Here is a 12,883-nt window from a genome sequence, read left to right as displayed (position 1 = left end):
TCCATCTGTTATTTTCGTCTCCTTCCGGCAGCTAGAGACGCTCACATAGCGCTATATGGAGCCCTCTTCAGCTGTTGGGTGAAACCGAAAAAGGCCGATGGAGCAGAAAGTGAAAGTGAATGTACTCCAAAGGTGAAAATGCAGGTACTCTTTAAGTCTCATTCAAATAGCTAATGGAAAAGTACCTGCACAGTACCACCTATTGGAAGGTGACTTCCCTAGAAGTCAATGTTTGAACTTACAACAGGTAGCCCTGTGGAAGTACTTTTCTGCACTCCTGGTTTGGTGCATGAATAATGACGGCCATTTGCCTCCTCATTACCTCGATGAAGTCAAGTGCATGCGCCAAAGCCAGAAGGGCAGTGCAGATGCGCAGCGTCTCCAGCCTGATATGTAGACATTAATCATCCCTGTGGAGGGGCAGAGAGCCCGAATGACTTTGGATGAGGAATCACCTACCGGGCGGTCCAATGGCGGTGTGAATACGAATGCAAAGAAGAATTTTTCACTCCAGAAAGCACAGAATAAAATAAAAAAGTTGCAGTTACTTTCACCTCTACCTGACGCATCTTATTAGGATTAGCTCCTTATGCTATATATATGGTAACTGGCAGACTTCCATTAAGTCTCACCAAGGATTACAAGTCATGTTTTGCTCTTTTTCTTAAGCCATCTTTGGGAAATAATTCCCTAGAAGAGACCGTGCCGGACAACACGCCACATACATTTTTCCTAAGGGTCACAGGTAGGGAGATCAGGAGGCAATCAAGCACAAAGTCTTCCTGTCCCAAGTGGTTAAGGGTATGGAGATGTTACAGCAGACTTCCCTCGCACCACCATTATATATGGCAGTATACAGTAGTGTGATGGCAGATCAGCTTCCAAACCGGTTACTGCAGCTCATTCTCCGTTATCTACAACTTTTAAGAAATATTACATGAAACCCAACACAAGATATCACAGCTGATAAGAGGTCTCAGTTATGGCATCCCTATGCCCTGAAACGACCAATAGCCAACAGAAAAATGCTCTTAATATCTAATATACTTGTGTTGGGGTCAATGTAATATTTAGGTAATAATTGCTTGTAAACAGTATCATTATGTCATATATTGAGCGCCGTGATGACCTTCAGATCCACTTTTACCAGCACTAACTTTTCTTTGTTACCTGGTCCTTTATGTAGGATTTCCAACCCCATATTTTTCCCTTTCTGAGGATCTTTGGGGTTCTTAAGATCTTCATTCAATGAATTACTCAGATGTGTCCAACTGTAACGATTCAGAGAAGCGGGCCAGGAGAACCCCCAAGATCAAGAGTTTGTTAGATTCCTTCAAATTTGTAAGATTCCAGATCAGATAATCAGGCAATTCCATTACGGCTCATAACCAGGTCTCCATTGAGGTTTTAAGCCTGTGCCCCTTACCTGGCACCTATGCGGCATCTGTACATGCGGGTAAAGCAATTGGGTGCAAACTTTTTTTATATTAAGAACATATGGGAACAATGTAGCAAGTGCATCAATGCAGAACAAAAGTTAATTTCTGTTGGTTAGGGAAGGCTTCATTCTGCATGATAGGGGCACGTTGTGGCAGCTGACAGGGCCTTTATATTATGTAGAACACATGATAAATATGTTCTCACACTGGATGTCAGAAATTCTGGTAATTTGGGTTATTTTTGTATTTTAGTATTGTCCTAAATAGTAAAGAGAAAAACACTTACTTTTCATTTTGGGAACCAGCGCTTACTAAAATGACAAAATAATGGTGCCAAATGTAGCAAGAATATAGTTATTTCACTTCTGTGTCACATTAGTAAGGTCAACTGAGCACCATGACAGCCCGGTCCGGAAAATTGCAGTGTTCTATTAAAAATAATCAGCTATCAAACTGCCGACTGTAGGCTCAAAAAGAGTAAAGATTGTTTTTTTTTAAAAAGTGCTAGAAAACATGGATTTTGGCGGTGTGACTCTTATGGTAGGAGACAATCAGCGTCATTTGGTTTTTAGGACTGACATTTTATTATACATCTTTATAAAACAAAGAGTAAAACAAAGACTTGACAAATAAAAAGATCTAAAACTCAGTGGCTTCTTATAGGCACTTAAATAAATACTTTGCCAAAAACACTGAGGCAAAAAAAAATAATAAAATTGATTGTTCTGTTATAATAAGTTACGGTGGATGTGCGCTCCCTCACAAGTGCACCCTGCTCACGTCTCTCTTACACTTGTGTACCTCCGTCGGGAGCTGGCGTGGGGGCTAGGCAGGGGGAGGCTGCAGAACTGGGGACAACTCCAGACAGCCATGGCGAGGGAAGTGGAGACAACAAGTCCTGCAAGAAAGGGTATATAGCATATAGTCAGGTGGGCCATGCTGAGACGAATATTGCAGAAGACTCAACAGCTACAGTAACCCTCCCGACCCCCCAACATAATACTTATAAGGGTCTCCTTCACTTCAACAATTACACAAAACTAATTGTCTATTATGAGTATGTCACTGTGCATAAATTATAACCGGACCCTTGATTTCAGGTTGAAGGTATGTATGTGCGCACATCCATCTTATGAAATGCCATAAAGGTATAACAGAAGAGAATATTGGGTTGGGGTCCTCCCATTGAGCATGAGAATATCATTAAGGAGTGCTCAACAGCATTGCTCGTAAATCTTTGTGCCAGGAGTTAAAAGAGCAGCTTTGATCTAGCTCTTGGTGGGTATGCCAACACCACAGACCACCACAAATTTATATGTCAACAGATTGAAAAATATGAACCATACACATGCTTTAAAACGATTTCTAGATTTTTCTTGCAATACCGTGCCTAACCACATGGTGTGCTGTTATGAGACAAAATAAGATGTGCTAAAGCACCATCTAGTGGTGGAGGAAATTAACTACAATTTCAATGCAAAACAGGGAGGAATAGAAGCAAGGCTGTTGCAGATGATTTTGTGAATGTACACAAATGCTTATGGTAATGCTGAATGATTTTGTGCAATATCCCTTAACTACTGAACACAACCCCATCCAATAGCCATGTGAACGTATAAGGCAGGAGGTTCTTACTCATTTAGTTTCAGTGCATCTGGAATTGCCATGGATTATCTGCCAGCATTACTAGTACTTGATTTGTGTGTGCTCCTAATATTCAGATTCTCATAGACACAGGTGGAATCATCGCTGACTCTGCAAACAGAAAATATGACAAATGCATGAAAGTCATTATATTAGACCCAGCTTATAAAGTGTAAGGGATGGCAGAAAGAAAACTGGGCAATGCATTCAAACATCCGAAGCTCCATTGTAAATGAATTAGGCAGAAGAAGTAGTAGTTCTATGACAAATGGAAAACTCTAGCCTCTGTCGTGTGTCCATCAAGACCAGCTGGGATAACTCAGCACTACAAGATGCCCAATGGAATTAACAAGACCCTCAATGGATTACTGTTCTCTATAGCCAAAGAGTAAACTGGACATGGTATGCTCCATTAGCTAACAGAGGGTCCTTAGTTGGGGCAGCCAATCTACCAGTTCAACATTGCTTAACAGTATATACAGCACCAGCTAGTTGAGGACAAATATCACTAGTCACCGGACTGTTTATCTGATGATTGTACTGATACAATTTAGAGCATTTTTTCTCTTTATTACGCTATATGAAAGTGCCACTCTTTCCCTTGGGCCTCTCTGGTATTGCAGCTTAGCAGCATTCAAGTGAATGGAGATCAGATGTAATAACTAATTACAGCCCATGGACAAAGGTGGTGCTGTTTATGAGAGAAGGAAGGCAACACATAGACCTTTTTCCTAATTCTATACATGACGCTTAAAGTGGCCCTACAGGTTTTGGTACAAAGTTCTGTCCTGGTACCGGAGGGGGAGGGAGCAGTTATATTTCTTACGGTTGTTCTTCTCCGCCATCCTTCCCATCCACAAGTTCCAGGTCCCATTTGCAGCCCTTTAGACTACCTAATCCCCTTAATCTATTGATAGAGATAGACTACCAACGGACTGTACCTGTTCTGATTAGCCAGAGCTGCTCACGTGATCAGCAGTGGCCAATCAAAGAAAAGTGCAATAAGGTAGTTAGAAAATTGCTGCAGTCATCTTGAAGGTACAAATACGGAGCGGATAGGTGAGAAGAATACCTGCAGATAATCTAAGGCCTCCCCTCTGGTCCTGGACCGGACCGTGTCCGGAAACCATAGGGTCACTTTCACTGATTGCCCATATATTAACCCTTTCCAATCCACTGTCTGACCTCTGAAGACATTATGATTTAAGGCTGTACAGCTCCGATGTTGGAAGACGTCCGTCGGGGTTCTCTTACTGTATACTGCCAGCCTCTCTGCTGTCGGAGCCTATCCAACGTGTCACCTCATGCAGTACTGGCTCTAGCCAGCATATAGCGCCGTTGTATAACGGCAGAAAAAGAGTAAGCCCCCTAGGAAAACCAGGATACACATTGGATTGGAAAAGGTTAGTAAATGTCAGCAGCACCACCGGTTATATTCTCGGTGGCGTGGAGTGCATCTATACGGACGGACGGTCAGGTTTATTTACATCTTCCTATCCATACAACAATATAAAGTACATAGAACAAGCAAACTGGTAGAAGCCATCTATAGGGGCACTATACGGTGACCCTGCCCCTGCTTACCTAGGTTGGCTAGGTGTGGCAGCTGATGGTGCTTTGGCTTTTAACTTCTCCCCAAGAGGGTAATGAATGTTGCTATATTCGCGCTCCTTTGTCCGGCCTCTCTGTACAAAGAAAACAAGCATTATAAAGAAATCCATAAAGCCTAAATAAGTTTTCAATAGTTTGCCACCTACAGTCATCTGTACCAGTTTTTAAGCCAGCGGATTTCCAATGAGTGCGCCATTACAGTCAGCGCTCCTTCACCTCCACCAAATCACGCATTAATTCCGCAAAAAAAAAAAAACCTTTAAAGAGAACCCGTCACCTCTCCTGACTGTCTGTTTTCGGAAATACTTTTATTCTCCATTAAAGAAAAAAACTATTCTAGAGCAGGTTTTCTTTTAACTTTGCATTGTACTGTTCCTCTGTTATTCCTACTGGCAATTTATGAATAAATTAACAACTGAGCTTTGCCATTTCCCTTGCCAAAGAAGTGTGTCCCTAAACATCCCAGCACTGATTGAACAGTATCAGAGTGTGTAGAAAAAGGTTTGGTACCGTGTTGGCCAGTAAAGTAAAGTGAATCCAAGTAATCTTGTAGATATGATACCTTTTAATGGCTAACAATAATACATGATCTTTCAGCGAGCTTTCGGGTGGTTCTATTATCCACCCTTCATCAGGCTAAAATGGAGCTGGTTTGGACGGCACGCAATTATAACATACAGATGCAGAGGGGAGGGGAAGGGACACTCTTCTTGATCTAAGTAAATGTTCACACACAGAAATTTGAGACTTAAAAAAAAACACAAGACAATCTGAGCAGAGAAACAAATACTGAATCAGTCCACTGAGCTGAGGAATGTGACAGTTTTATAATGTCTCTTATCCTTTCTTGAACTGCACATGGAAATATGGTAACACTAGCTCTGTAGCACCACCTAATGTATGGCAACTTTCTTACAATCAATTTCTGAATTTTTATGAAAAAAACAAAAGCCAGACAATGGTTGGGAAGAGGACACCTGACTTGACCTCCTTCAGACCTTTTATATTCTCCACTGATGCAAGAATCCTGGGCTGGGGTTCATTTGATTCTTGATACCCATCAAACATGGCGATAAACTTACTCCCAAATTCTTCTGTGACGCTGTGATTTGAAGTTGCCCTTCAGTATGATAACACTCATCTGCTCTATGCTGTGTCCCTGACCACAAAAATGTTTTGTCACAGGTAATTCCATCTTTACCCTCTCTAATTGAGTAGCACGGAGATCTTATCCTGGCTCTCAGTTTTTGTCCTGTTTACCCGATATAAAGCCCCCACCCCCACCCCCAACAGGACATTTACTGCACAGGATTAGGTACACAACATCAGATGTGGAACATGCGAATGTCCCCGGGATCTTATAGTCCTGTTGTGTGTTCGGGATTTGTATCCTGTCCGTATATGTGAGAAAGTCTTGCAGCTCCTTACATTACAGGGGTAAGTTCCTTTTTGTGTGTTAGAGGCCAATGCACTCCTGATTATTAAGTTCCTCAATTTAGGAGGTTGCCTGTAACACAGCAGGGGAGGGTCCGGGAATATGGTTCTCAGACGGTCATCCTTGTGTAGGGTATGGTGGAGTTTCTTTGCAGTCTTCCTTAGTATCTCTAGCTGTGTGAGAGACATACCCCCAACACCAGGGGCGTAACTATAGAGAATGCAGGGGATGCGGTTGCACCCGGGCCCAGGAGCCTTAGGGGGCCCATAAGGCATCTCTTCTCCATATAGAGAACCCAGTACTATAAGTAAAGCATTATAGTTGGGGGCCCTGTTACAAGTTTTGCATCGGGGCCCGAGAGCTTCAAGTTACGCCTCTGCCCAACACCCAGCAGCAAGGCTTAACAGAATGCCGGTATACTACAAATACACTGCAATACTGAAGTAATACAGTAAACTGTACAAGTTATAAAACAATGACTAAATTTCCAATAGGGACATAAATTGGGATTTTTAACTTTTTAAAATTTTCATTTATTATATGAAATATTGAAAAGTCTAAAAATTTTGCCCATTATCAGAAGGAAAAAAAAAAAACACCTCAAAACATACAAGACAAAAAGCCACATCCATAAAAGTCCTGTCTGTTAAAATAACACATTATTTAGCCTGCATGGTGAACATTGTCAAAAAGAAAAAAAACACAGTGTCAGAATTGCGCTTTTTTATTCACTCTGTCACCAAGATAAAATTAAAACAAAAAGAAACAAAACCGTCCTATGTACCCCAAAATGATACCAATAAAAACTACAGGCCGACCCTCAAACAATGAGCCCTCACACAGTCCCAGCAGTGAAAAATAAAGTTATGGTGGTCAGAAGATGGCGACAGAAAGTATTTTTTTCACCCCATTTAGACATTTTTTAAAGTTTTTCAGTACATTATCTGGTACATTAAGTGGTAACATTGAAAAAAATACAACTTGTGGCACAAAAAAACGAGTTGGAACAATGATGGAAAAATTAAGAAAGTATGGCTCTTTGAAAGTGGGGAGGAGAAAATAAAACTGAAAAACAACAGCGTCCTCAAGGGGTCAAAAAGCTTCTCCAGCCTCTGAGTGCAGGAAGGGTTGCGTGGTTGTAGTTCCAAGTCTTGTCCATGTGGACAGATGCTGGCTAGTGAGACAATCTGTATATTTTTTTAACCTTTTAACTCCTGCAGGAAATTGCAACCTTCTCCACATCTGGACCTACAACTGTAGACCGCGAGGTGAAGCCATGCTACAGTGAGGGCCTTGGAGAAGTATCCCGGCACCACACTCTTATGAAAAGTTGTCTAAAAGAAAATCTGTCTGTTGGCCATAGCAACCAATCAGCTTCCATTTCTTCTACTGCTGAGGGAAAATGAAAGCTACTCTGTGATTGGTTGTTATAGGCAATGAACAGATTTTCTGTTAGACAGCTTCCATAAGAGTGCGGTGCCGGGATACTTCACTGTGGCCCATCTGGTAGTTGCTAATCAGGGAGACATGATTTTGAAAATTGCAACAGGTATTTCGAACAAGCTATGTCCTTTGGAAGATAATTTGTCTCATTATTTCCAGAGTAATCAGAAAGTGAAAGTTGTTCTGAAAGTGTATGCCCAAATTTGGGAACTCAATCCGACCCTAGGCGTACAAGGAGCAGTTGAACCTTCTTCAATCCGACCCTAGGCGTAGAAAAATCTGTCTTTCTGTATACTAATTTTTACATTTGGAGCATGCTCAGAGTGCAGAGCACATGCTCTGGTTGTTCATCAATGCCAGGAGCACCTCTTGAGCATGTTCTCTAGCTGTTCATTATTAGTGGAGCACACCCCACAGAGTACACTTGGCTTGTGCTGGTTGTGCTCCATCCTAAAGCAGGGTAGGAATCAGAGGATCAAAGTGGCAGTGCCCAGTGCAACACCTCTCATGCAGTTTATCCTGGGCGGTCAGTTGTGCAGCATGGAAACGGATGTAGAAACTGCAAGGATGTACCAGGGAAGTATAAAGCCAGTTCTCAGTGTGATAATTCCTTATGATGTAATCTGGCTGGTCTGAGCAGGCTAGAATGGATTGGGTTGGGTTGAGGGAGATCTTCCCTCTACAGGCTGTTCATGATTGCATCACCTGGATCACGAGCGCTCTGCACTCCAGCGGGTCACATGATTCATTCTATGATGTCACAGATCACTCTGGGAGTAATCCAGCAATGTAAAAATGAAAATGCCTTTTGTTGCCCATAGCAACCAATCACAGCTTTCATTTTACTTCCGCAGTATAACAAATGAAAGCTGCATTGTGATTGATTGCTATGGGCAACAAAGACAGCTTTTATAAGAGTATGGTGCTGGCTACATTTTGATGGTCCACCTTGTAGAACATCACTAGAGGTAGCTTATTTTTTTTTCTCATTAGCAAGCAGGGTTGTGTTCAACCAATAGTGTGGAGGATCTCAACAGGGGTACTTTTTATTGTCTGAGAGCCACATTGCCATACTGAACTACTTCCATGGGCCACAAGGGTATTCTCATGTGAGACATTTAGGTTATATCCTAAGTATATGCTATAATAAATCAAAGCAAGATCCACTTCCAGGACTCCCACCTATTGGGAGAAAGGGGGTCACCTTCCACCCAATCAGCACTCCAGAGAGGAGACTATACTCGTGGCACTCTCTATTGTAGAGGATGGATGTTGAGGTAACAGCCTGGCATTTCATAAATCCTATAAACAATGGAGAGAGCTACGTGCATTTACGATGCCTCTAACTCAGGGGTCCCCAACTCCAGTCCTCAGGGACCACCAACAGGTCATGTTTACAGGATATCCTATGGTAACAACACCTGTGGCAATGTCTGAGGCGCTGACAATAATTACATCACCTGTGCAACACTGAGGAAATCCTGAAAACATGACCTGTTGGTGGTCCCTGAGGACAGGAGTTGGGGAACCCTACTCTAACTCATACTCATTTCTGGAGAGCCAAACGGGTTAAGAAACTTTATTCTCCTAGCATATAGGGGGCCTAGCCACAGCTATACAGTACACCCTCAGTACTGGTCCTAATATATGGGGCCCAGACATGGCTACACGGTGCATCCTCAGTACTTGTCCTAATATATAGGGGACCAGATATGGATACACAGTGCACCCTTAGTATTTGTCCTAATATATAGGGGACTAGACATGGCTACACAATGCATCCTCAGTACTTGTCCTAATATATGGGGCCCAGACATGGCTACACAGTGCATCCTCAGTACTTGTCCTAATATATAGGGGACCAGATATGGATACACAGTGCACCCTTAGTACTTGTCTATATATATATATAAAGCTGAAAGCCCTCACTGACAGACTGACTGACTGACTGACTGACTCGCCAAAAGTTCTCCAACTTCCCAATGTCGTAGAAACATGAAATTTGGCAAGAGCATTGATTATTTCATAAATAGGAAAAGCTAATGGGTCCCAACTCGATTATTCAATTCTATGCGCAAAAGAATCAGCGTCCAAATTTTACGTACGGAATCTAATTTTCTCACTTTCTGGTGTCATAGAAACATGAAATTTGACATGAGGATTGATTGTGTCATAAATAGGAAAAGTTAATAGGTCCCAACTCCATTATTCAATTCTAGCACAAAAGAATTGGCGTCGAAATTTTACGTGCGGAATGTAATTTCTTCACTTTCCGGTGTCATAGAAACGGGAAATTTGGCACGAGCATTGATTATGTCATAAATAGGAAAAGCGAATGGGTCCCAACTCGATTATTCAATTCTAGCGCAAAAGAATTAGCGTCGAAATTTTACGTACGGAATGTAATTTTCTCACTTTCCGGTGTCATAGAAACGGGAAATTTGGCACGAGCATTGATTATGTCATAAATAGGAAAAGCTAATGGGTCCCAATTAGATTATTCAATTCTAGCGCAAAAGAATTGCGTCGAAATTTTACGTGCGGAATGTAATTTTTTCACTTTCCAGTGTCATAGAAACAGGAAATTTGGCACAAGCATTGATTATGTCATAAATAGGAAAAGTTAATGGGTCCCAACTCCATTATTCAATTCTATGCGCAAAAGAATTGGCGTCGAAATTTTACGTGCGGAATGTAATTTTCTCACTTTCCGGTGTCATAGAAACGGGAAATTTGGCACGAGCATTGATTATGTCATAAATAGGAAAGGTTAATAGGTCCCAACTCCATTATTCAATTCTAGCGCAAAAGAATTGGCGTCAAAATTTTACGTGCGGAATGTAATTTTTTCACTTTCCGGTGTCATAGAAACAGGAAATTTGGCACGAGCACACCTCTACTACATCCTCTACTACACACACCTCTACTACATCCATCCTGACCCTACACATTACACACACCGCTCTACTACATCCATCCTGACCCTACACATTACACACACCACTCTACTACATCCATCCTGATGCTAACACATCACATACAGAGCTCTGTTACATGGTACATCCATTAGGATCTCCACACATTACACACCGCTCTACTACAACCATTCTGACCCCACACATTGCACACACAGCTCTGCTACACGGTACATCCATTATAATCTCCAGACATCACACACAGCTCTACTACAACCATCCTGACCCCACACATAGCACACACAACTCTGCTACATGGTACATCCATTATGATCTCCATACATCACGCACACAGCTCTTCTATAAACATCCAGACCCCACACATTGCACACACAGCACATTACACACACAGCTTTGCTACATCCATTATGATCTCCACACATCACACACACAGCTCTACTACATCCATCCTGACCCCACACATTACACACACAGCTGTACTATATCCATCTTGATTCCTACACATCACACACACAGCTCTACTACATCCATCTTGATTCCTACACATCACACGCACAGCTCTACTACATCCATCTTGATTCCTACACATCACACGCACAGCTCTACTACATCCATCTTGATTCCTACACATCACACGCACAGCTCTACTACATCCAAATTTGATCACACACATTACACAGACAGCACATGACACACACAGCTCTTCTACATGGTACATCCATTATGATCCCCACACATCACTCACACAGCTCTACTACATCCATCTTGATTCCCACGCATTACACACACAGTTCTACTACATCCATCTTGATTCCCACACATCACACACACAGCTCTACTACATCCAATTTGATCACACACATTACACGGACAGCACATGACACACACAGCTCTTCTACATGGTACATCCATTATGATCCCCACACATTACACACAGCTCTATTACATCCATTCTGACCCACACATTATACACTCAGCTCTACTAAATCCATCCTGACCCCACACATGCAGGTAGGTCAGTGTTTACAGTCAGGACCGCCGAGTTGTGTCTGAGATAATAACGGCTTAGTTGTATCCTCATTTTGTTATTTTTGTCCTCTCCTTTTCAAGAGCCCTAACTGTGTTGTTTTTCTGTTGGTCAGGCTCTGTGTTTTATATATGTTGTAGGACCTGCGATGAGGTCACCAGGGGCAGAGCATCAGAAGCACATACATACTAACTGACAGGAGGTCATTAGTAGTTTGACTATAGGCTCCTATGGTTACATTTGTACACAGAGAGAAATTACACACATACAACTGTAAGCAAAGCCTCCAGAGAATTACTTTCGCAGTGTAGAGAAAATAGTAGGCTTCATCTCAGACCGTAGTTAAAAAAAAGGTCTAAAACAGAAGTGCATTTTGCCATTAGTGCATATTTCAATGGCTGTTCTCAGGAATCATGAGTGCAAGTGTCAAAAATGGAAGACATAGAAGACGCAACTTCCCATTTAAGAGAACATAAAATCAATTGTTCACAGTAAATGGCGCCATTCCCTCAAAACTGCGACAAGGTTAACGCCACATAAAAACTTTGTTTTATTTACGGATCTGAGTTTGCAGGCCGTTGCCCAAGTCAAGATGCCGGTTTAACTTCCATCTATTCCACAAATAAACTTGTTTTATTGCAAGAGGTGCTGCGGTACGGAGAAATGAAATGCTCTCACCTGCTCTTCCTCCAGATACCTCTTCCTGGTCTCTATATATTTCTGCACGGCCATGTAGATGAATTTATACTGCGCCTCGGTCTGCACCATGCCGGAGCGCTGCTGTCTGACCATCTGTATGGTTTTGGGGATGTCAATGTCACAGTCCAAACCTGTAAGTGGAGGACACAATAAACCTCACACCTCAAAATGACAAAGTGTATATCATTCTACAATCATAACTACAATACACAAATAGCAAAAAGGGGCTGCAAACTGCTCTGCTAACCATTAACACAAATGGACTGAGTGACTGTCACAATTCTTTTTTAAAGGGTCAGTCTCATGACAATAACCACTTTTGGTACAGAAGTCAGGTTCTTTAATCCTTACCGACCCCTTTTGGTACAGAAGTCAGGTTCTTTAATCCTTACCGACCCCTTTTGTTACAGAAGTCAGGTTCTTTAATCCCTACCAGCCACTTTTGGTACAAATGTCAGGTTCTTTAATCCCTACCAACCACTTTTGGTACAGAAGTCAGGTTCTTTAATCCCTACCAACCACTTTTGGTACAGAAGTCAGGTTCTTTAATCCCTACCAACCACTTTTGGTACAGAAGTCAGGTTCTTTAATCCCTACCAACCACTTTTGGTACAGAAGTCAGGTTCTTTAATCCTTACCGACCCACTTT

General features: G+C 42.0%; 1 protein-coding gene across 1 annotated transcript in view; it reads right to left on the bottom strand.

The window, feature by feature from the left end:
- Positions 1-2,005: 2,005 nt before the first annotated feature.
- Positions 2,006-12,883, bottom strand: part of LOC136632189 (tyrosine-protein phosphatase non-receptor type 11-like) — a 110,307-nt gene continuing 99,429 nt past the window's right edge. Inside the window, exons 13-16 of the mRNA XM_066606898.1 lie at positions 12,214-12,365; positions 4,668-4,768; positions 3,075-3,194; positions 2,006-2,337 (exon numbers count right to left, since the gene is read on the bottom strand). Coding sequence (XP_066462995.1) covers positions 3,110-3,194; positions 4,668-4,768; positions 12,214-12,365 — 338 coding nt within the window. The 3' untranslated portion in view covers positions 2,006-2,337; positions 3,075-3,109. The remainder of the gene's footprint in view (positions 2,338-3,074; positions 3,195-4,667; positions 4,769-12,213; positions 12,366-12,883) is intronic.

Source organism: Eleutherodactylus coqui, chromosome 6, assembly GCF_035609145.1.
Source record: "Eleutherodactylus coqui strain aEleCoq1 chromosome 6, aEleCoq1.hap1, whole genome shotgun sequence".
Classification (NCBI taxonomy): domain Eukaryota; kingdom Metazoa; phylum Chordata; class Amphibia; order Anura; family Eleutherodactylidae; genus Eleutherodactylus; species Eleutherodactylus coqui.
This window is presented reverse-complemented; position numbering and strand designations above follow the sequence as displayed.